This window comes from Myxocyprinus asiaticus, chromosome 33 (assembly GCF_019703515.2).
Source record: "Myxocyprinus asiaticus isolate MX2 ecotype Aquarium Trade chromosome 33, UBuf_Myxa_2, whole genome shotgun sequence".
Classification (NCBI taxonomy): Eukaryota; Metazoa; Chordata; class Actinopteri; order Cypriniformes; family Catostomidae; genus Myxocyprinus; species Myxocyprinus asiaticus.
The window spans coordinates 31934901-31960785 of NC_059376.1; the positions used below are offsets into that span (position 1 = coordinate 31934901).

The window sequence follows — 25885 nt, forward strand, 5'->3', positions numbered from 1 at the left end:
CATTTTTGAAAAAGCAACCAATAGATTATCATGACATTTATAGATGTTTTCCTACACGTCAATTTCTTGCATCCTATAAAGACGAAAGGGTTTCACAGTGTTGTACCTTAACAATTTCACTTGAAAAGTTAGAGTCTGTAGCACAAATTGGAGAATCACACTGAAGTGAATATACCAACATATACATTAACTGACAATGTTCTCAACATGAACATGAACATTAACGCACTATAGAAACCGCAATGTCCTCTGCCATTTTAAACAGTATGTATCCAATGTGGAAAGTCCGGTAAGAGGTAAGCGCCTTGAGTTCCGTAATCAATCAGTCTGTTGTGTCTCTCAGATGTGATGAGACGTAATGCTGAAGTTGTTCATTTAAAGCTGTTTAAAACTATTTCCAAGCTTTAGTAGTGTAGTAGCGATCACAGAGCGCTGTTGTATGTAAACAGTGGCTGATGCAGATTCACTTCACGTCACCAACTGGCTCATATTACACACAAAAATGATCTCTTGCCACCACCTGCTAGCTAACATATGTAATGTCAAAAAAATAAATAAAAAGACAAACAGCAGCTCTTAACACATATGCACTGCTCTTACACTTTAGTTTAGAATGGCACGAACACAAGCGGCTCTCGTCCAATCAGATTCGAGGACCGGAACTAACTCCTGTATATTTATTTATATATATATATTATTTCTAAATAGTTTTTCTGAACACTCTTGCCACTCTTAGTCTGCTATTGTTTGCAAAAACGAGTACATTCACAGTTAAACGGCTTATTACAGGTACTCCCGCCCCAAAGTCACACAATTGGTTGAGCCAGAAATTGGCATGTCACTCAAACTAAGAGAGCAAAGTTTTGAGCCAATGTTAACATTCTTCGGGGGAAATCAACCTACAAATGGCTTACTGTAGGCTATAATTGTCTCTGCAATAAGAGACTATTTTAACATCGGAAAAAGAAAAAAAAATCACACGAGGATGTTGGTTCACATTATAAAAATATGTATGTAATGCTTATAATTGAATTCACCCTTAAACAGCGGAGGGTAGAGTAGCCAAAAACTGTACTCAAGTAAAAGTACAATTACTTCAAAAAAAGAAATTACTCAAGTAGAAGTAAAAGTACTAACATAAATAACTACTTGAGTAAGAGTAAGAAAGTATCCAATTAAAAGAGTACTCAAGTAGTGAGTAACTCGTTACTTTCACAAATGACATAATAGACGTTTACTCCCCTATATTCCATAACATAATACACACTGAACATGTACTACAGAATTATTATTATTATTAATGGAAATTCTGTCATCATTCACCATCATGTTGTTCCAAACCCATATTACTTTCTTCCATGCAACAAAATAAGGAGATATTAGACAGATGTTTGCCTGAGTCACTATTTACTATCATTGAATGCTTTTTATATATATATATATATATATATATATATATATATATATATATATATATATATATATATATATATAAAGTGAATGTGACTGAGACTGTAAGTCCCTAACATTCTGTCTAACATATTTTGTGTTCCACATAATACAAAGCATCACAATGGTTTGGAACAATATAAGGGTAGAAAAATGATGACAGAATATTAAATTATGGCTGAGCTATCACTTTAAAGAGATAGTTCACCCAAAAATGAAAATTCTCTCATCATTTACTCACCCTCATGCCATCCCAGATGTGTATGACTTCCTTTCTTCTGCAGAACACAAATTCAGATTTTTAAAAGAATATTTCAGATTTGATGCTCCAAAAAGCACATAAAGGCAGCATAAAAGTAATCCGTAAGACTCCAGTGGTTAAATCCATATCTTCAGAAGTGATATGATAGGTGTGGGTGAGAAACAGATCAATATTTGTAATTTTTTGCTAGACAGCAGGGGGCGATATGCAGAGCAGAATGTGAATCACCATTAACACTAGAAGAAGAATGTGAAAGTGATCTGTTTCTCATCCACACCTATCACATCGCTTCTGAAGATACTGATTTAACCACTAGAGTCTTATGGATTACTTTTATGCTGACTTATGCTTGTTTGTTTAGCTTTAAAATGTTGCCACCCATTCACTTGCATTGTATGGACCTACAGAGCTGAGAAATTCTTCTAAAAATCTTAATCTGAGTTCAGCAGATGAAAGTCATACACATCTGGGGTGGCAAGAGGGTGAGTAAATAATGAGAATTGTAATTTTTGGGTGAACTATCCCTTTAAGGGCTCTTGTCAGATCTGGATGAATTTATCAATAAGAGAGGTTTGGAAACATTTCTAGTAATTATTACAGTGAAAATATGAAAATGTCCCACAAGGACATTATATATAATGCTGAAATATAAACCAAAGCAAGATCATGCTTTATTAATGCCTTCTTTTGCTATTTCATAGCTTTTAAAGTCCTGCGCAGGTTCTTATTTCAGTGTAGATACAGTTTTCAGTGTCATAAGTATTTAGATCATTAGTTCTGAACAGCAGTACCGCCGCTCTCTAAACGCAGAGTACGCAGCCTACGTAGGGCACCAACTCCGGTCGCGGAACACTCGCTGTGTCTGAAACCGCCCCCTATCCACTATATAGTGCACTATTTCGAGTGTCCGCTATTTTGTAGGAGTGTCTGAATTCTGAGTGAGCCACTCGTTCCCTACTTTTGTTCACTCATTCTTATCCACAATGTACTCTAATTTCAAGTGTACAGTTGATGTACACTCAACAATGGTTAATTGCCCACAGTCCACCACGGGGAAGACGTATGAGCTGGGAGTTTACTGCTTCCTTCACTCCAGCAATGTTTTATTTCATGCTGAATGTATTAAATTACTTTTTGACAAATCATTACTTGATTAAAATAACATATAGAGAGACAAAACATACAGATACATTTTAAAATGTACTCTTTATTTGATAAAATGTGCTTACTCTTTATATTAACACACAGTATATATTAAAAATGACAAACAGAATGAAGATTTATTGTAATAATATATTATTTAATAAGAATAACAAGGCCCAAATATTTTAAAATTTCATTTGTGACGTTGTTTCTGCGACAGCCCAGAGCTCCGGCACTCACGTCCGAATTTACTCATTTCGTTCACTTAATGCTGAGATATAGTGAACTAACTGCCATTCACTATATAGGAAATAGTGAATGAGTGAACGATTGCAGACACAGCCACTCTCTTCGCCATACGATCGTTTCGCGCCCGCACATCTCACACGCCCCGCGCACCTCGCTGTGCACGCGCAGAAATGCTGTCTGTTCGCGCTCCAATTGTCGATCATGCGAATGGCAGTGATTTACACTTAACTTGAATGTTTACATGGATTTATACAGTTAATCCACCTCAAGTAGCTGCGATAGTTTCCAGTACCCCCGCGAGGGCGCGGAGTAAATGCATAAATACTGCTTATTACATGCGGGACGCGGGACAAAGCGCACTGATATATTGCTGCACTGATTTAAAAATGTACACTTAAAAACTGATGTCATAAGAGCCCAGTTAAATTATCACCCTGAAAATGATCATTACACAGAAAAGCCCGCGTTAAGGATTAGAGCCAAAACTTACCTCAGCGTGCTGCCTTAAATTGGAGTTGTGATTTTAATCTTGAAATATCAGCTTGTCTTGGTGTTAAATGAAGGCATTGCATGACGAAACTATACTTTTTTCACTGTGCGGAGCGGAGAAAGTGTTTCAGTTTGAAGAGTCTGATGCTGCTGCAGTGATTGAGTGACAGTCTGTGACAGCGACTCAGCTCGCCCAGCTGTGTGAACTTCCACTCTCGTAAAAGTCCCATTCAGTAATCTCTCAATAATTACACATTAATTAAAATGAAACCCTGTAATGTAACGACAGTAACGCCACCCATTGTAAAGAAGTAAAAGTAAAAAAATTTACTTGTGTGAGAGTAAAAAGTACCGACTTTTAAACCTACTCTAAAAGTAATTTTTCCCCCCAAAAGTTTACTCAAGTAAATGTAATGGAGTAAGCGCGTTACTACCCACCTCTGCCCTTAAACCGGAGAGAGTTTGTTTTCGGAGATCAGCCTAATCAAAATCAGCTGAGGACCTCAGTGAATTATAACAGACTGAACTGTACGATGACAGTGTAAACAGAGAACAAAGATCCCCAAAGATTTATTTTTGGGCTTGCTTTCAAGAAGACCATGAAGAGGGCATTTTAAGTGGTTTGATGATAGTGATGAATGTCATTTAATTTTATGTAGATCTCTGCTTGACTGTTTTAGTAGTTTTAACATGATTGCATGGTAAATTTATCTATCCTCACTGGCACGGGCAATTTTTGTATGTAGACTATTCTAAACAAAATTATTTCTGTCTGTGTTACATTCATGCTAACGTCCATTCAAGGGCTGATGTATTTACTATTTGTTCTTTATTGGACAAGCTTCAAAATATGTGTCATTGGCGAGTCTTCTGTGATCAAATACTGTATGTTGGTAGTTTGCGGCTCTCTGGGTCATGAGCGAATGTTTAGGGGCGTGGCTTATGAATATTAATTAGTTTATTATGACGTTGTGCTCTGGCGGGAGTAAAAGCGGAACACGCAGAGTAGCGCAGTAATTATTTTCATATATTACAGATCAAATCACAAAGTTTGTCAAAATGGTCCCTTCTCAAATACTGGCTATAAATGCAGTGGCATGAAACAAGCCAGAGACCAAAGCAATAATCAGTCATCTATCAGAATAATCATAGTAAAAGCAGGAGTGCTGATGGGTGTGATTCTCTCATTGACATACATATGATTTGATATGAAGCGTCCATAACGGTCACGTCCGTAACGCATTTTCATGAGTGTTTAAAATATAGAAGGAAGACCTATCACACTAAAAACGTTTAACCGACAGCCCTAAAAATATGCTGTAAATTTTTAATCTTTGTGATAACATATAACATGGAGCATCTTTGCCAAACATCAATCAAGGGGTTATAACGTTCAAAATACACTCACTGAGCACTTTATTAGGAACACCTGTACACCTACAGTACTTATCTGTGTGGTTATCTAATCAGCCAATCATGTGGCAGCAGTGCAATGCATAAAATCATTCAGATACGGGTCAGGAGCTTCAGTTAATATACACATCAACCATCAGAATGGGGAAAAATGTGATCTAATATAAAAAAAGACATCCAGTGAATGGCAGTTCTGCGGACAGAAATGCTTTGTTGATGAGAGAGATCAATGGAGAATGGCCAGACGGTAACTCAGATAACCTCTCTGTACAACTGTAGTGAGCAGAATAGCCTCTTAGAATGCACAACACGTTGAACCTTGAGGCGAATGGGCTACAACAAGTAGAAGACCACGTTGGGCACTTTATTTGGACCATAGTGTTCCTAAAGTGCTCGGTGAGGGTTTATCAGGCGCCTAAACTCAAAAGCAATACAAAAAAAAAAAAAAAAAAAAAAAAGGATGAAGAGCTTGACAATATAGAGGGGGACATCCTACACAATCTTTATTTAAAGGCTAAAAATGTGCATATAGTGCAAAAAGTGGGCCAAACTTTTTCAGCTCATCCCTTTATCTGGGTCAACACTGATGAAGGACTAACTTTACACTTCTTGCACTTTTTAGGTTCTAAAAAAGATATCGATAACAAATAAAAAACTTTTACCATGAAAGGAAACTTCTTTGATGCCTGTCTTAGGCTGTGCCATTGTTTGGTTGAGGTTTGGTAAGACCCTGAAAGAATTCTGTTGAGCAAAATGAATAACCAACCATTAATGTCTATGTTTAATCTTAACAAGATCACTACATAAGACACAACAACAATACACGTCAGTATTCATTGATATGACCTGAATGAAAGTTGTCCATTTTAAACAAGTGCATTAGGCTATATTTTGCATTTGGAATTTAATTCCTGTACTGAACACATAACACATCTGAACACATCTGTTTTTGTCAGTTCCAAGTCAATTGCACACCAGTCGGCGACTCTTGATGTATCTGTCCTCTGAAGAGAGAAATTGACCGTGGCTTCACTCTGTAGTAGTTACAGCTCCTCAGATAGGTCAGTTGTCATTGTTGTCGCATTCCATACTGAGGCAGATGTATTTTTAGCAGGGGACCGTGATCCCTTATTAGACTCTTCCCTATTGTGAAAGAGAGTAGTGTTACTGCTGCATGACACTTTCCCACAAACCTTCAACACACAAAGCTTCAAAGCGGACATAGCAATGGGGAATTATAAATCAAGACCCACTCAGACATGTACAGGTAAACAAGAGCTTTGATGAAATGATTAACTGCTTGATTAGTTCTATTAATTGCAGATTAAGTATTGTAATGTAATCCCTCTTTCAATCCTCGATGATATTTTCAGTCTATTGTTGACAGTGAGTAAAAGTTTTTCTGTATGCCATATTTGGGATTACATTACATGTATATTGTGTTCATGTGGTGTTGTGGTCTTGATGCAAAGTTTTTGTGCCATAGATGAGTGGAAGAAGAAAGTGAGTGAGTCATATGCAGTTATAATAGAAAGAGTGGAGGAGGACATGAGAATTAAAGAGGAGGAGTTTAAGGAACTCAAACATGTTTTCAGGTGAGATTGTTTAAAACTACAATCTTTGTGAGGCTCCTTTGTATTTTACTATTATTAGTGTGTAAACCGTTTCAGCAAATGAGCATGAAGGTCTCAACATACATTATAATTACATTACCATAAGAAGAGAGTAAATGTGAAGTATACTGAATATCAGATTGAGATATAACAGATTGTGTATCTTTTTGTGTGTCCCTAAATACTAGTAATCCTCAGAATTATAAGGCGTTATGTTAAAATGGTGCTGAGCAAATAGAATTACTGATTTCTCTGTGTTTTTATAATTACACAGCTCAGATGAGGCATTCAGTAAAGTGAACCTGAATTATCGCACAGAGGGTGGACTGTCCCTGCTGCATCTCTGCTGTATATGTGGAGGTAGAGCCAAAACATGCTCAACAGTTATCTGTATGTCATCTATTAACTTTTAAAGTATAAATTACCGGTAACATTAACTCTGTAGGAGTGAATTTCCCCTACTGAGCTGCATGCTTAATCATTTTATTTCACTGTCATAGGACTTCCATAAAATGGATGTTATTCTAACTTTTATAACTACTCTAATTCTATTTGGTACCAGGGAATAAAGCTCATATCAGGACACTCATGTTGAAAGGTCTGCGGCCATCCAGACTCACTCGGAATGGATTCACTGCTCTGCACTTGGCTGCATACAAGGTTAGTCAAAGGTTAATTCAGGATGCTGTGTTCCCGTCTTTTGAATAATTGAAACTCTGTGTACTGGAAATTAGTCACATTAAGCATGCTTATGAAGTGCTCAAATGACAATGTCTACGAAAATGGATGCCGCCCATATAAGAGTTGGAAAAAACTGCCAGATACTGCATTTATGAAGAGAGACTGAACCTGTTTTTCTCATGATGACTAAAACAGGACATACTGCAATATAAGTGCTGAAAAAAGATAGTTCACCCAAAAATAAAAAATCATAATGTCATAATATTCTCACCTTCTTATTGTTCATGTTGATTGGCAGAATCTAAGCTTCTGTCACCATTCACATTTGTTGCTTCTTTATTCAATACAATGAAAGTGAATGGTTACTGAGACTAACATTCTGCCAAACATCCCCTTTTGTGTTCCATGGAAAGAAAGTTAAGGGTTTGGAATAACATGAGAGAGAGTGAGTGATGACAGACTTTTTATTTTGGGGTGAACTGTCCCTTTAATATTGGACAATATAGCATACCACACATCCTGGCATTTCTGCTGCAGAGGTTTATACCCAGATCTTTACGACTATTACAGTCTGTTGCAGATTCCAGCAGGTTTTTTGGATTGTGCTTTGATTGTATAAAGCTAATGGTATTACATTGCAGACCCCATGCCAGCAGATGAATGCTGAGTGCTTTTGATATGTCTGTCATAGGATAACGCTGAACTTGTTACTGCTCTGCTACATGGTGGAGCCGACATACAGCAGGTGGGGTATGGCGCCCTCACTGCCCTGCATATAGCTACTGTGGCTGGCCATCTTGAGGTAGTTGCTGGATCTGTTTTAACAGTACAGTTTACTTAACTTAAAGGGGTAGTTAACCCAAAAATGAAAACTGTCAAAATGTACTTTTTCGTTTTCTTTTTTTTTTTTTATACTGTGAACACAATAGGAGGTGTTAGGCAGAATGTTAGAGGCTAATTGCATCTTCTTTTTTTTCATGCAATGAAAGTGAATGGTGACTAAAACTAAACATTCTGCCTAACATCTCCTTTTATGGTTCACAGAAGAAAGAAATTCAAACAGGTTGTAACAACATGAGGGTGAGTAAATTATAGAACTTTCATTTTTTGGTGAATTATCCCTTTAAATACTGGCAATTGCATCCCACTACCTTTTATTACAGAACTACAAAGTTTAACTGCCTCAAATGATCTATATTTGGTTGTAGATTCATGAAAATTAAGAAGTTTAGAGAACTGTGGGAACATTTCTGAACTGAAAGTTGGGAGCATTTGTTACTAATCTTTGTGTTTTACCTGCATTTTCCCAAGGCTGTTGATATTCTCTTGCAACATGGGGCTTATGTCAACGTCCAGGATGCAGTGTTCTTCACCCCTCTTCATATTTCAGCATACTTTGGCCATGAGCAGGTCAGAGATGCTTGTTTTCTACCATATAAATGTCTGACAAGTACTTACCAGATTGATCATAACATTTTCATAATTTACCTGCGGGACAGTTGTGCAAGTTGCTGATGAAATTTGGGGCTGATGTGAATGCGAGTGGAGAGGTGGGGGACAGACCGCTACATCTGGCTGCTGCTAAAGGCTTTCTGGGTATCGTCAAACTGCTGATGGATGACAGCAGCAAAACTGATGGTGAGAGCTTGAAGATCTTGCCCTGGGCCAGTTGTCTACTATCTATTGCATATTTCAATTATAATATAGTCATTATAATAAATACTAATGTTATATTTTATACATATGTAAAAATGTATTTGGGTAATTGTCATAAAATGTTTTTGCGTAGTTGACTATGGAAGCTGAGGGGTGCCAATTAAAAAATAATGAAGGAATAAATGATCAGTTTATTATTTTGAAAATAAAAATGTGAATAAATAAACCAATTTATAAATGGACAAATAAATAGACACATTTAAATTTGTTTATTTAATTCATGTAAAATATATACTTTAACAGTAGAATTGTGCATTAACAAATCATGTATTTAATGTTTACAATATAACGAAATGTAATAATAAAATAGTATTCTATTAAAATTTGTTACATCCCTTTCTTCTCCCAATTTGGAATGCTCAATTCCCACTACTTAGTAGGTCCTCATGGTGGCACGGTTACTCACCTCAATCCGGGTGGCGGAGGACAAGTCCCAGTTGCTCTGCTTCTGAGACAGTCAATCCGCACATCTTATCACGTGGCTCGTTGTGCATGACACCGTGGAGACTCCCAGCATGTGGAGGCTCATGCTACTCTCCGCAATCCACGCACAACTTACCACGTGCCCCATTGAGAACCCCTAATCGCGACCACGAGGAGGTTACCCCATGTGACTCTACCCTCTGTAGCAACCAGGCCAATTTGGTTACTTAGGAGATCTGGCTGGAGTCACTCAGCATGCCCTGGATTTGAACTCGTGACTCCAGGGGTGGTAGTCAGCATCAATACTCGCTGAGCTACCCAGGCCCCCAATAAAATAGTATATTAATAATTTCTAAATGCACCTTTTAAATTGCGTTTAAAAAACATTTGGCATTTGCTTTTCTTAATTCATATACCAATAGCTTTTCTTTATCATTTGACTTTTGCTTTTTCCATTTGCTTTTCTTTCTCCATTTGACCATCAAGTTTAAAATGCCATGTTAAAAGTCTAAATGTTCTGCAGTGTGACATGCTATACAATGCTTTACTATGCTTTACTATCTAAAACTACTTTAAACAGCATTTTGCTTTTATAATTATTCTGTATGCAGCATTTTTGACCTTATATTAATAGAGACACTGCATGAAAAATGTGTAGTTTTTCAAAATTAATTTGTCACACCACAGGACCATTTAAAATTAAGTAGTGAGGGCAAAAGGTGTTTAAAATTGTGAAAAACTGAGAAGATATTGTGACCAGTGAACCACAGGAACTTAGGTATATAGACTTTTCTATATACAGTACATTCATATAAATTTTAACCTAAAATCTTGATATTGATGAAAGAACATGAACACATTATTCACCATCAACCTATTAAATTGAATAGATCATACCCAAATAAAAATTCTCATCATTTACTCACCCTCATTCCATCCCAGATGTGACTTTCTTTCTTCTGCTGAACACAAACAAAGGTTTTTAGAAGAATATCTCAGCTTGTAATTCCATACAATGCAAGTGAATGGTGGCCAAAACTTTGAAGCTCCAAAAAGCACAAATGCAGCATAAAAGTAATCCAGTGGTTTAATCCTTGTCTTCTAAAGCGGTCCAATCGGTTTTGGATGAGAACAGACCAAAAAATAACTCTTTTTTTCACTGCACATCTTGCCATTATAGTCTCTAGGCATGATCATGATTTCAAGTTCGATTACACTACTTGGTGCTTGACGTATGCACAGAGCGCTAGATGTAATGTAAGTGTAATTGAGCTTGAAATCATGATCTCCAAGGAGACTGCTGATGTCAAGATTTAAAGTGAAAAAGGAGTTACATTTTGGTCTTTTCTCACCAAAATCGATTGGATTGCTTCAGAAGACAAGGATTAAACCACTGAAGTTTTATGGATTACTTTTATGCTGCCTTTATGTGCTTTTGGAGCTTCAAAGTTTTGGTCACCATTCACTTGTATTGTATGGATCTACAGAGCTGAGATATTCTTCTAAAAATCTTTGTTTGTGATCTGCAGAAGACAGAAAGTCATACACATCTGAGATGGCATGCGGGTGGTAAATAATGAGACAATTTTCATTTTTGGGTGAACTATTCCTTTATTAAATATTATTCTGCTATATCAAATTTAAGAGATATCAGAAGATATCCATCTAAGCCATTTTGAATGGCAGTCAATGGGTTTTGGTTGCTAGAGTGCACTAAATGGTTGCTAGGTTGTATGCAGTTGCTAGGGTGTTAAAGTGATGGAGTGAAAGAGAATAAAAAGAGTAGAGTAATGGAAAGATAGAAAAGAGAGTGATGGAGTGATAGTAAGTAGATTGAATCCTCTAAAGGAGTTATTACAGGGAAAAGTTTTCACACCTTGAATGGGAGTCAATTTAAAATCAGTCCAGTTCGGAAGTCCGATACGGGAATACCGGAAGTATCCGAGTCAGAACAGTCTGAAGGTCTGTTTGGTGGTTGTAGCTTTAAAGCTCTAGGAGGAGATACAGTTTAAATTTTGGCTCAGAATAATAATAATAAGCTTATATAGTAGATCAGTATGTTGGCTTTGACAAGCCAACTACTATAAATAAGCTTAAAAAGTAGATCAGTATGTTGGCTTTGACAAGCCAACATAATAATCTAACATTGATTAAAAGATTACATATAGACTTTTATCTTGACTCTGTCTCTCCAATATAGTCAATGCTCAGGACAACGAGGACCACGTTCCCCTTCATTTCTGCGCTCGATTTGGACACCACGAGGTCGTCCGTTTTCTGCTTCAGGGCAGCTTTGATTTACAGCCTCACTCTGTCAACATCTACGGGGACACACCTCTCCACCTGTGAGTTCACCTGAGAGTGATCCACACACAACACAAGGTGGCAGTTAAACTCAACAAATTACTAAAGAGGAATGAAAAAATCTGTAATACAAAGAACAGTTATAGCGATTCTGATTTGAGTCTCATATTCCTTGCCAGAGCCTGCTACAATGGAAAGTTTGATGTGGTCAAAGAGATCGTTCAGTTGTCTGGCACGGAGAGTCTGTCTAAGGAGAACATCTTTAGTGAGACAGCTTTTCACAGGTAAAGTTCCTACATCAGTTCAACAGACCACCTCACTCTGCTTAGTTTCTTTTACAAAAGAATTAGCCATCATTATTATTCTCTGCATTATATGGATATATAAAAGAAGTTAATATTGCTGTAGCAAGAATAATTCAAGTAAATGTGACTTGTTTATATATTAGACATATTAGCTCTATAAGATATATTATAGAGCATCACAGATTATACCGCTGTGGTACACAGTTCACACTATTGGTACACTAACTGAGGTCCAATTGTCCTGTTTAGTGCCTGCACCTATGGCAAGAACCTGGAAATGGTCAAGTATCTGCTCAGTCAGAATGCTTTAAGCATCAACCATCAGGGACGAGATGGACACACAGGTTGTATGACAACAAAATCTGTGCTTTACATCTAATCCCAACATCAGCTGTACTGACAATAATTTGTAAATATGTTTTGCTCTCAATATCTGTCTTGAAATTTCTGTATCAGTCACACTAAAGGTTTTTTTAAAGACAGGCTTACTGTGAATTATTTTGCTAGCCTTATGACCTATGAAATGACAGGTCTACATAGTGCATGTTTCCATGGACACATCCGTCTCGTCCAGTTCCTATTGGACAACGGGGCAGATATGAACCTGGTGGCCTGTGACCCCAGTCGTTCAAGTGGGGAAAAGGATGAACAGACATGCTTGATGTGGGCCTATGAGAAAGGTTATCTATCCATCCATACATCTATCTCTCTGTAACATTTTCTAACTGTAATTCTAAAGGCTGAATTCTATAGGGACGGAAATAAACCAACAATTTTTTTTTGCTATTTTTTTTTTGTTTTTTGTGCTCTTTCCAGGCCACGATGCCATTGTTACTTTGCTAAAACACTTCAAACGACCCCAGGAGGACTCACCCTGCAATGAATACTCCCAGCCAGGAGGAGGTATGAGACACTCAATACATTTGGTCTAGCACATTTGTACTGTAAATTGGCTATGTTGAAAATTCTGTTGCTGATGTGAGTTTTAAGGATAGAAAAAGGTAATTTTGTTAATTGTGAATTGTGTGATCGGTTACAGACGGATCCTATGTTTCTGTCCCCTCTCCCCTTGGAAAGATTAAAAGCATGGCTAAAGGTATTGCACTCACACATACACACACAAACAGCTGACTCACTGGATCATTGTTGCTATGATACACTTTTTATGTCCTGAAATGCTGTTTCCCATAGACAACCAAATCCTCTGAGAGACTCTAAACATCCAAACATCCCACATTGTAATTGCTTAAGTTTAAGCCTTTAGTTTGTCTCTGCCAGTCATTACAGTACAAATAATATGAGCCATCTTTCATGACTGATTGGCGGATGTATACAACATAAGCTAAATGAATCATGATTAAAGTTTTATAAGACATTTGATGTGAAGGTATAAAACAAACAAACCCCTGTTGACCCTCTTCCCTCCTTAGAGAAGGCAGATGTGCTTCTGCTGCGAGCAAGTCTTCCATCAAACTTCCACCTTCAACTGTCAGAGCTAGAGTTTAACGAGATCATTGGATCAGGTATGTCAAGTTAATAATAAACCCCAAGTCTACAATGCAGCGGCCCCAAAAAGTGTTTGAATGCTTAAGCCACACTGCAAAATGTATGAGTGTCATAGAACTGTTCAGTTTTTTAGTCCACAAACCCGGAAGAGAATTTGCCATGGGTTCCATCGGGATTTTCCTATGGGGTTTTACAATGGGAGTTTTAGATTTATGAGTAAAATAACATCTTTGGTGAACAGTACTTGATGATACATGGATGTTTTGTTCTACAACACACTTTCATAACTCAAACGTGAATTTTGAAGCTGTATTGAATTGCATACTTTGTTTTAAAAAATCTCTCAACCACAGGCTCTTTTGGAAAAGTCTACAGAGGAAGGTGCCGCAATAAGATAGTCGCAATTAAACGGTAAGAGTGTTTTTAAACACTTGTTTTTTCCTGATTTTCCACTCATCGATGTAACCCAGACTCCATCACCTCTTTTTCACAGCTACCGTGCAAACACATACTGCTCAAAGTCAGACACTGATATGTTCTGTCGGGAGGTGTCCATCCTGTGTCGTCTCAACCACCCCTGTGTGATCCAATTTGTGGGGGCGTGTCTGGATGACCCCAGTCAGTTCGCCATAGTAACCCAGTATGTGTCTGGAGGATCCCTGTTCTCACTGCTGCATGAGCAAAAAAGGTGAGAATACTTCTCTCCTGTTTTTGGCTTAAGGCATTGAGGCAGTGTACATTTAAAAAATCCACCAAATCCAGATGCCCAATTTATTTAAAGATTTCATGATCCTTTGCATCTTTCAGGAAAGAATTGCAAGCAAATCAAATTGTTGTCAAAGCTATTACGTATACCCCTTACATAAAATGTGACAGTAATGAACAGAAAGCTGAAGCAACATCAGGGTCTGTTTATAGACTGAGACCTGCATCACTGCTACTAAGCCTCTGATTTCTTCTCAGTGCTCCATATTTAGTTTGAGGTGATCGTCTCATTGATCTGTTTGAGTTGGAATGAAAGGTGTGTGCATTGATCAGCCGGGGAGTAGGTGTTCATTTAATGATGTCTTAACATCCAGGATCATTGATCTGCAGTCCAAGCTCATCATTGCCATTGATGTGGCCAAAGGAATGGAGTATCTGCACAATCTGACCCAACCAATCATTCACAGAGACCTCAACAGGTTAGTCACTATTATCATCACATGCTCATCATGCACATTCAATAATCTTGATGTTTCTCAGTCCACCACTCTCCTATTGTTTAAACCTTCCTATTAAATGACAATCGGGATACTTTAAGTTCCACTAACATGACATAATAGCACTGGCAGCAGTGGTGAAACAGTATTGTGAACTTTGTGTTTTAAACCTCCATTCACCTGGTGGTGTCTTTTCAGTCATAATATTCTACTCTATGAGGATGGGCATGCTGTGGTGGCTGATTTTGGAGGTAAGGAAAGCCACACAACACAACTTAAGACAATATGACACATGTTCAAGGTCTTATCTCACTATCACTGTAAATAAACTCTACAGTGGGGTCCAAAAGTCTGAGACCACATAGCAAATCTGGCAATTTAATTTAAAGGAATATTCCGGGTTCAATACAAGTTAAGCTTAATCAGCAGCATTTGTGGCATAATGTTGATTACCACAAAAATAAAATTAACTCATCCGTCCTTTTCTTTAAAAAAAAAAAAGGGAAAATGTTACAGTGAGGCACTTACAATGGAAGTGAATGGGGCCAATTTTTGGAAGGTTTAAATGCAGAAATGTGAAGCTTATAGTCTTATAAATGCATTTACATTAATTCTTCTGGAAATGGCGCTAAAAACAAATAAATAAATAAATACATTAATTCTTCTGTTAAACTTTGTATTATTTGAGCTGTAAAGTTGTTTAAACTGTAATTTTTACAGTCGTTTTAGGGTTTGTTGACATTACATTGTCATGGCAACGAAGTTGTACAATTAACTATAACTTTACACAGAAAAGGTTAGAAAGAGATGTTATCACACTAAAATCAAGTTAGCACGCATATTGTTCACATCTTTTGGCTATACCTTTGAAAAAGTGAGTATTTTAACGTTTACGGATTGGGAACATTTACTTCCATTGTAAGTGCCTCACTGTAACCCAGAATTTAGAGTTTCTTTTAAAGAAGGAGGGGCAAGTACAAATATTTTTTGTGTTAATCAATATAATGTTACGAATGCTGTCGATTGAGCTTAACATGTATTGAACTTGGAATATTCCTTAAAACATAAATACACAATTAAAAGAAAGTTTTAGGATTTTGAAACATTTAAAAAAAAAAAAGAAACATTATAACATAAAATGCAGATGAAATGTTTAAGATTCTGCACTATTTTTTGGTCAAAATAAGCAAACAATTTAGATTTTATTTTATTATTTATTTTTTTTAAAGGTCAGAGTTTCTTGCTTTCAATGAAAAACACAAGATACTTTTCGAAACATTATTAAATCATTCTGGAAACATTCAATTCATCTTTTTTTTTTTTGATTTAAATATAATTTGTGATGGAAAAAAAATCATTAATTCATAAGAAAAATAAAAATAGAAGCATTTTCATGAGTGGTCTCAGGCTTTTGTTCCCATTGTATATGTAATGAAATGTTTTTGTACTGTTCTGCAGAGTCGCGCTTCCTGTTGTCAATGGATGAAGACAATATGACCAAACAACCTGGAGTGCGTTCGTCCTCTCCAGACATTCTGTGTGCTTAGTTAATCTATTTATTAATTAACACCTAGAAAAGGTTATGTATTAATAACCACCTCTAGGCGGGGCCTGGGTAGTTCAGCAAGTAAAGACACTGACTACCACCCCTGGAGTCGTGAGTTCGAATCCAGGATGTGCTGAGTGAATCCAGCCAGGTCTCCTAAGCAACCAAATTGGCCCGGTTGCTAGGGAGGGTAGAGTCACATGGGGTAACCTCATCATGGTCACTATAATGTGGTTCTCGCTCTCAGTGGGGTGCATGGCATGTTGTCCGTGGATGCTGCGGAAAATAGCATGAAGCCTCCACAGGTGCTATGTCTCCGTGGGAACGTGCTCAACAAGCCACGTGATAAGATGCGCGGATTGACGGTCTCAAACGCGGAGGCAACTGAGATTCGTCCTCTGCCACCCAGATTGAGGCGAGTCACTGCGCCACCACGAGGACTTAGAGTGCATTGGGAATTGGGCATTCCAAATTGGGGAGAAAAAAGAAAAGAAAAAAAGAAATAACCACCTCTAATTCATTCAGCACATGCAAGCAATTTTCCATTCTGCTTACATTGTGGTTTTGGCATTCTCATACGTCACATTACGTACGTCAGAATGTCCTTAGAGGGTTGTATAAATGTCCTTTGGATTTAGCAAGTGTTTAGTAAGTCACATAGTGTTTGTGTTCATCAATGCGCTCTCCTGATGCTTTGCAGAACCTGCGCTGGATGGCCCCAGAGGTGTTTACCCAGTGTACACGCTACACTGTGAAAGCAGACATGTTCAGCTATGCCCTCTGCCTGTGGGAGCTGCTCACAGGGGAGATTCCATTTGCCCATCTCAAACCAGGCACTGCACCCTCTATCCACTTCTATAATAAACCTAAATTATGACTCACACAATGTTATTTGCCCTTTATATTGGGTTATAAGCTTTAAGTTCAGTCTTCCCGTGAGTTTTTATCTTCATTTTTATGGTATAGCCAGTTGACTTATAGAGTTGGGTATTATTAATATTTAAATTAAAAGGCCCTGCCCCATCTGTGTTTACTCCCTGTAGCTGCAGCCGCTGCAGATATGGCCTATCATCATGTCCGTCCTCCAGTTGGATACTCGATCCCTAAACCCATTTCAGCACTGCTGATGAGGGGCTGGAATGTCTGTCCTGAGGTGAGTGGCTCACATTTAGCTCTAATAAAGCCCACGTGCTCCCGATAAGACAAGTGGGATCAAGAGATATGCAAAGAAAATGCAAATGTGTGTAAAAAAAGAACATTTTTAATTTGGATTAATTAGTTTTATGTTGTTTATATTAAGATGAGGTTTATTGGTTCCTAAGTAAATTTAAGGGTAAATTTAAAGGGTATAAAAACAGATATTCATAAGACTTCAAATCTGACATTTCTTTCCATTCACCCTATATACTTCTATTACAAGAGTTCTACTATGCACATCAACAGTATTTGTGGCTTAAAATCAATTTGGGGCTTACATTTTTTTATTTTTTTTATTTTTATTTAATTTTGACAATGTTAAAATACTATATTGGGTCCTACTTTATATTAGTTGTCTTTAATTACTATGCATTTGATAAAATGCACTTATTATGTACAAATGTGTTGTTGCACTGCACTTACATTTCAAGTACCTGCATTTAATTACATTTTTAGTTGCACAATTAACCTTACCCCTAACCCCTAAACTTAACCCTAAGCCTACCCCTACTCCTAAATCTATCTGTACCTCAACCTTAGTAGCAGCAAATGTAAATTTTGTGAGAATTTTGCAGTACAACATGTAGTTATGTAACGGTAGCCAGCTGGTATGTGATAGCTGTGCAGTGTGTAAGCCTCACTCTCCTGGCCTTAAGAGATGCACTAGCGACTGAGGCTAGAGGCCATGGCTTTTCTAGCCTCCTTGCTAGCACGTCTGCCTCCCATGCCGGGGATCACCAGTTGGAATCCTGCTCGGAGTGGGTCAAGTAGGACTGGTAACAGTTACACAATTAATACATTGTATTGTATATATTTTAATGTTAATACATAATAGTTAAAGACACCTAATATATAAAGGTGTGACCCAATACTGTATCTTATTTAATTTCAAATTTGACCTAATTTACTTTAATAAGGCATATTAAATAATATAAGGCAACAGTGTCTCTGTTCAAATTTTTATGGAAGGCACTGTATGTCAATTATTCTCTATGTAATGCCCACCTTCTAATTCCCACTGTCACGAATCCCGCCTCTGTAGTTCCTTCCACTCACCATCAGAGGGCGCCATCACTTGAGTATTGAATTTAACTCTCTGAACTCCATTTCCCATAATTCCCATACCTGGCACTGATTACCTGCTCACCTGTTTCCCATTTACTCAGCTATTTAAGACTCACTCTCACTCTCTGTTATTGCAAAGCCTTGTTTTTCCCCTGTCTGACATTTCTGAGTGTTATCTAAGTTTACTGCCTTACCTGTGTATGATCCTGGACTGTTTACCCCGTTTTGACCCCTTGCTGCCTGCCTACTGTTACTGCTTTGTTTACCTGGATATAACCTGTAATTGTCTGCTGCCTGCCCTGAACTTTTGCCTGTTTATTGACTAGCTCTCTGGATTGCCTTGGATATTGCTATTGCTGGTTATTGACCCCTGCCTGTCTGTATTACCATGTTTATTGTTGACTCATCATTACACCCACCCTACATTTATTCTCAGTTAATTTCCTGTTACACATATATACTGTATGTCACAATAAGGAAGCAAAATGTATTGCGAAACTCCAATTCAAGAACTACGTATGTGTGCCCCTGAGCCTGTTATAATCAGATTTCCTGGAGCCTAGGACAAATTGTATTTCTTTTCCTGTTCGTGAGCAACCTGTTGCTAGCCTTCCACATCTCCGTACAATTAACCTATGCCAGGTGTTTGTTCATGTACAAGAACCATGTGGTGTTCTCACAGCTGGTCCCTCAGGTGCATGGCTGAAGCTGTATCAAGTGTGCTTGTTAGGAATGTGCCCTGCTACCAAGTGCAGCTTGACACTATTCTCTAGAGCACAGAGCTTTTGCTGAGCAACACTTAGGCAGAGCCAGGAAAATAAGATGTTAGCAGCTTGAACAGTGCTTTAATTTAGCTTTGCTTTTTAAAATAGTTTTTGATGGAATATGCCATGTCGTGGACAACATGGTCAAATTTCCAAAAGTATTTCATTTCAACTACCATAAGAATATATAAGGGACTACAGGTGCATCTCAATAAATTAGAATGTCATGGAAAAGTTCATTTATTTCAGTAATTCAACTCAAATTGTGAAACTCGTGTATTAAATAAATTCAATGCACACAGACTGAAGTAGTTTAAGTCTTTGGTTCGTTTAATTGTGATGATTTTGGCTCACATTTAACAAACACCCACCAATTCACTATCTCAAAAAATTAGAATACATCATAAGACCAATAAAAAAAACATTTTTAGTGAATTGTTGGCCTTCTGGAAAGTATGTTCATTTACTGTATATGTACTCAACACTTGGTAGGGGCTCCTTTTGCTTTAATTACTGCCTCAATTCGGCGTGGCATGGAGGTGATCAGTTTATGGCACTGCTGAGGTGGTATGGAAGCCCAGGTTTCTTTGACAGTGGCCTTCAGCTCATCAGCATTTTTTGGTCTCTTGTTTCTCATTTTCCTCTTGACAATACCCCATAGATTCTCTATGGGGTTCAGGTCTGGTGAGTTTGCTGGCCAGTCAAGCACACCTACACCATGGTCATTTAACCAACTTTTGGTGCTTTTGGCAGTGTGGGCAGGTGCCAAAACCTGCTGGAAAATAAAAGCAGCATCTTTAAAAAGCTGGTCAGCAGAAGGAAGCATGAAGTGCTCCAAAATTTCTTGGTAAACGGGTGCAGTGACTGTGGTTTTCAAAAAACACAATGGACCAACACCAGCAGATGACATTGCACCCCAAATCATCACAGACTGTGGAAACTTAACACTGCAACTTGGGCTATGAGCTTCTCCACCCTTCCTCCAGACTCTAGGACCTTGGTTTCCAAATGAAAACTTGCTCTCATCTGAAAAGAGGACTTTGGACCACTGGGCAACAGTCCAGTTCTTCTTCTCCTTATCCCAGGCAAGACGCCTCTGACGTTGTCTGTGGTTCAGGAGTGGCTTAACAAGAGGAATACGGCAACTGTAGCCAAATTCCTTGACACATCTGTGTGTGGTGGCTCTTGATGCCTTGACCCCAGCCTCAGTCCATTCCTTGTGAAGTTCACCCAAATTCTTGAATCGATTTTGCTTGACAATCATAAGGCTGCGGTTCTCTCGGTTAGTTGTGCATCTTTTTCTTCCACACTTTTTCCTTCCACTCAACTTTCTGTTAACATGCTTGGATACAGCACTCTGTGAACAGCCAGCTTCTTTGGCAATGAATGTTTGTGGCTTACCCTCCTTGTGAAGGGTGTCAATGATTGTCTTCTGGACAACTGTCAGATCAGCAGTCTTCCCCATGATTGTGTAGCCTAGTGAACCAAACTGAGAGACCATTTTGAAGGCTCAGGAAACCTTTGCAGGTGTTTTGAGTTGATTAGCTGATTGGCATGTCACCATATTCTAATTTTTTGAGATAGTGAATTGGTGGGTTTTTGTTAAATGTGAGCCAAAATCATCACAATTAAAAGAACCAAAGACTTAAACTACTTCAGTCTGTGTGCATTGAATTGATTTAATACACAAGTTTCACAATTTGAGTTGAATTACTGAAATAAATGAACTTTTCCACGACATTCTAATTTATTGAGATGCACCTGTAGTTACATATAGGAATTTGTCAAATGTACAAACTGTCAGTTAAGAATATGCTGAAATAAGTCAACACATCATACAATTGCGAAAACAAGCAGAAAATATTATTCAGCTCAAGACCACAGTAGTTCCTTGTGATTCACAACCTCTCTTGTCTCGCTTCATGTGTTTTATTTGTGTCTCACTCCTCTGAAGTACCAATGAGTCTGGTCTTTTGAAGTCCTCCTCTTTGAATGATGCGTGGGCAGCGATCATTGAGCCCTCTTCAGCAGAGCGGCTGATTGGATAGCCAGAGAATAGTTTTCAAATGAAATTCTAAACAAACCTTTCTGATGAATATCCTCAATTTTTCTTTTTACACTGTTTCAGGAAAGGCCTGAGTTTTCTGAGGTGGTAGCCAAACTGGAGGAATGCCTGTGTAATGTGGAGGTAAATCAGAGACACATTACACTAGGAAAGTACACCTTAAGCTTTATGTATCACAATGAGGCAAAGTAAATTTTAGATTTAAAGTTGAACTGCCTCGACTAAAGGTGCGGTCACACTACACTTTGCATTCCATTCACTTCATTCAAATGAATCTGAATGCAGGAGACTGGAAACACAAGCTCGTGCGCAGACATTTCGCATTCCGCTGTGTTCAAACGTTCAAGTTTAGTGAACTTTGACCTGCGAATCTGGATGATGAGAAGACGTGTGAGCAATGGAAGATCGAAATGTCACACACTGACCTCTTTGTTCCTTGAAAGAATACATATTTCAAAGCTGCAAGTTTTATTGTTGCAAGAAAGTGAATAGATGTTTAAACATTTTGAATATACTGTATACTTTTGCATCCTCTGTATTTCTTTATTTTTCTGTCAACCCATTATATGTTTGCATGTGTCCAGCTTATGTCTCCGGCCTCAAGTAACAGCAGTGGCTCTCTATCCCCCTCCTCCTCCATGGACTGCCTGGTGGCACGCGGCAGTCCCGGACGAAGTCATGTGGCTGCCCTCCGCTCACGTTTCGAGTTGGAATACGCCCTCAATGCTCGCGCATATGCATTTTGGAGCCAAAAGTACACATACAAGCACACATGCATCATATAACTATCATAGCAGTAGCACTCAGAAACATGACCATTAAACGAGCAAACATTTTATCAAGCTAGGGCCACAAGTGTAAAATGTTTGCAGTCAGCATATTCAGTTCAGTATTTTCGAAAAATCCCAAGACCATGAAGGTTAGACTATGAAATGTAGTTGTATTTGCTTAGAAGCAGTGGTGTAGCCAAGCAGAATATTAGAGATTATTCTTTGACTTCAAATAGATATTTCTAAAATAGTTTTAAAATGTATAAATTCTGATTTCTGAAAGTGTGAAAGAACTTTACACTTCTCTTTTGTTAAGGACAGGGACGTTTCTAGGCATAGGTGATCTAGGTGGTCACCTAGCGCACCACCTGCTGGGGGCACCAAAGAGGAGGCTGCTGCCACGCACCCCAAACACCCCCCAACAGGGATCTCGCCTAGTGCGCCAGTATGGTCTGAAACGGCCCTGATTAAGGAAAATCTGGTTAAAAAAAAATTGTGCGAAAACTTGCCACATTCACTTTTTAATGAGGCCCACCAAAAGTAATTTCCTGGCTATGCTCTTGCTTAGAAGAGCCCCCTACCAGCCTATTGCCATGTTATTAACTACAGAGACATTATTGAGAAAACAAATTTGAATTTAAACGGAGGCATTACATGGCCAGTACGTCATACCAGTGCATTAGTAGGAGTCAGGTCACCATGCTTTTTTGTTTGGTCAATGCCATGCAGTTCAACCAAAACACTTCTGCACATTAGTGTGAAGTGCTGTTGCTAGGAAACAAGCATGAAAGCAAATGCAGTGAAACTTGCATGACACTCACACTGAGAACCTTTGCTGGTGGTCATCTCTTAATGTTTTATGGGTGGTGATGAATGTGTGTGTTGTGAAGTTTAGGGAAACTGGCAACTGTAAAAAAAAAAAAAAAATCAACAAGAGAGAAAATTACTACCATGGACTCCTTCTGTTGAGCCAAAATTAGCTATAGTCTTTGCAACATGATGTTTAAGGTGACCAAATTGAGCAACACAGGTCATTTGATGGTATGAGCAGTATAGTTGTGCTAAATTAATAGCATGCATGACCAAATTGAAAACAAATTCAATAGAGGATGATCTAAGCAGGACAAATTCTGCAAGGCCTCACTGAGCTAATATGACAACAACAAAGAAAACAGAAGTGTATCCTATTTAGCATAATTAAAATTTCATATCGCAGAAGAATCATGCTTGTTCTGTGGTCTCTAGAGTAAACCAATACTAATCTCATTAAAGCCTCTGTTTTCCAACAGCTCTGGTCGGCGATCCTCGCAGGGGTTGTCCCTGGATGAGCTGAGGAGGAACATGCAGTTTCCACCCATTGACAGAAATGGTTTGTGATACATGTGTTTACATACTAGCTTAATTATATATATATATATATAAATAGCTCTCATATGGTGCAACAAGTGGGCGGCTGTATTTTACATGTTGCACACTGTGTGCATGTTGCTCATTGTGTTCCATGCTGTTCCTGCAGGATACGTGTCAGATCCCTTGAGTACCATGCGTTTCCATTCATGCAGCAGTAATGGAAGCTTTGAGGACAGCAACTAGAAGCAGCAACTCTCCAAAGAACGTCACACGCAAAACACATTTGCTCAGCTATCTAAATGAGGACATACCAGAAAATTCCATTGTTTTTATATAAAACTAACCCCCACACCCTAACAGAAAATGTTTTGCTTTATTAGAATTTTAAGAATCCTTATGTATGGATTGTTTTTCCAAATGAGGACATCCCAAAATGTCCCCAATGGCAGGTTTTATCCAATTTTGGTCTCTTCTGGGTTCAAAATTTGTCCAAACACACACACACAATATGACTATCTTTTAATGACTAATCCAAAGTGGGTGCTACAGTATAAGAACAACATCAATAAGGCAGAACACCCAACACTCAGTTCACATATACACTGGTGACCAAAAGTTTGGAATAATGTACAGATTTTGCTCTTATGAAAGAAATTGGTATTCAACTGATCACAGTGTATAGTCAGGACATTAATAACGTGAAAATTACTATTACAATTTGAAAAAAAACTAAACTACTTCAAAGAGTTCTCATCAAAAAATCCTCCATGTGCAGCAATGACAGCTTTGCAGATCCTTGGCATTCTAGCTGCTAGTTTGTCCAGATACTCAGGTGACATTTCCCACGCTTCCTGTTGCACTTGCCATAGATGTGGCTGTCTTGTCGGCACTTCTCACGCACCTTACAGTCTAGCTGATCCCACAAAAGCTCAATGGGGTTAAGATCCATAACACTCATTTCCAATTATCTGTTGTCCAATGTTGTCAGCTGATCACTTGTGAGGCGTCTATTTCTCAAACTAGAGACTCTATGTATGTACTTACCCTCTTGTTTAGTTGTACATCTGGCCTTCAACATCTCTTTCTGTCCTTGTTAGAGCCAGTTGTCCTTTGTCTTTGAAGACTGTAGTGTACACCTTTGTATGAAATCTTCAGTTTTTTGGCAATTTCAAGCATTGTATAGCCTTCATTCCTCAAAACAATGATTGACTGACGAGTTTCTAGAGAAAGCGGTTTCTTTTTTTGTGTGCAATTTTTGACCTAATATTGACCTTAAGACATGGCAGTCTGTTGCATACTGTGGCAACTCAAAAACAAATGCAAACACAATGTTAAGCTTCATTTAACGAACTAAATAGCTTTCAGCAGTGTTTAATGTAATGGCAAGTGAATTTCTAGTACCAAATTAGCAATTAAGCATGATTACTCAAGGATAAGGTGTTGGAGTGATTGCTGCTGGAAATGGGGCCTGTCTAGATTTGATCAAAAATGACATTTTTCAAATAGTGATGGTGCTGTTTTTTACATCAGTAATGTCCTGACTATACTTTGTGATCAGCTGAATGCCACTTTGGTGAATTAAAGTACCAATTTCCTTCCAAAACAGCAAAATCTGTACATTATTCCAAACTTTTGGCCGCCAGTGTATAATCATGACTTTTTCAAGTTATTGTGATTGATTTAGATAATTTTTTTGTAATTTCTTTGTGTGTGTGTGTGTGTGAGATTTTTATTTTAATTTTTTATAAATCTATAATCTTTCAGTGGACCCTTTTCACAGACTGTGATGACTCCTTGATTTAGCAGCATAAATCTTTTATATTTTAAATGTTTTAATTATTTAATATACATTTAATATACAGTACACTATTCTTTGTGTCATATTAATCTGGCATTAATAATAATAATAAAAAAAGTCAGCACTGCTGCGATGGGGTTTTATATACAGCCACTGAGGGAGTGACTGTAAATTTGCCATCTTTCACTCTTCTTACTGCTGTAAACCATCTCTCTCTGTTTTTTTTTTAATTTACTTTTTTATCTTTTGGAATGCCTTCAAAACATAATAGTGGTTTGTTTCTTTTGCTGTTGAAGCAAATGGAAATGCAAAAATAATATTAGCTATGGTCTCTCATGTTTCCAAGCACCAAACCCGGAAATGTGAAAAGAGTCCACAGTGAAATGTAGTGTACAGCGTACATACTATTATCTCTATGTTTTGGAGACATTCAAAAGTCATAAAGCTTTTATTGTTATTGTTGTAAAAGGGTTTTTTAGATATTGTTTTTGGTGTCTGAATGTAAAGTATATATCTGGTAAATTAGGACAAAATACTTTTTTCAGTATTTTATTACTTCAAAAGCAAACAGTCAC

The 25885-nt window shown here is 37.9% G+C and overlaps 1 protein-coding gene across 3 annotated transcripts; it reads left to right on the forward strand.

Annotated features, from left to right (window-relative positions):
• Window positions 1–6162: 6162 nt before the first annotated feature.
• tnni3k (TNNI3 interacting kinase) lies at window positions 6163–25285 on the forward strand. Of its 3 annotated transcripts, XM_051669187.1 has the most exons (26): window positions 6163–6272; window positions 6492–6600; window positions 6893–6978; window positions 7181–7278; window positions 7991–8101; window positions 8344–8379; window positions 8611–8709; window positions 8799–8937; window positions 11639–11783; window positions 11922–12026; window positions 12297–12391; window positions 12578–12727; window positions 12864–12950; window positions 13087–13143; window positions 13478–13570; window positions 13907–13964; window positions 14047–14241; window positions 14633–14737; window positions 14954–15006; window positions 16214–16266; window positions 17002–17134; window positions 17345–17454; window positions 21456–21515; window positions 21977–22146; window positions 23452–23531; window positions 23679–25285. In XM_051669187.1, the coding sequence occupies exons 1-26, from the start codon at window positions 6233–6235 to the stop codon at window positions 23753–23755; spliced, it is 2544 nt and encodes an 847-aa protein (XP_051525147.1). In that variant the 5' UTR covers window positions 6163–6232; the 3' UTR covers window positions 23756–25285. The 3 variants fall into 3 exon arrangements, with proteins under 3 accessions (XP_051525147.1, XP_051525148.1, XP_051525149.1); XM_051669188.1 differs by lacking the exon at window positions 8344–8379; XM_051669189.1 differs by lacking the exon at window positions 8344–8379 and having other exon boundaries at window positions 7991–8044.
• The last annotated feature ends 600 nt before the right edge of the window (window positions 25286–25885 follow it).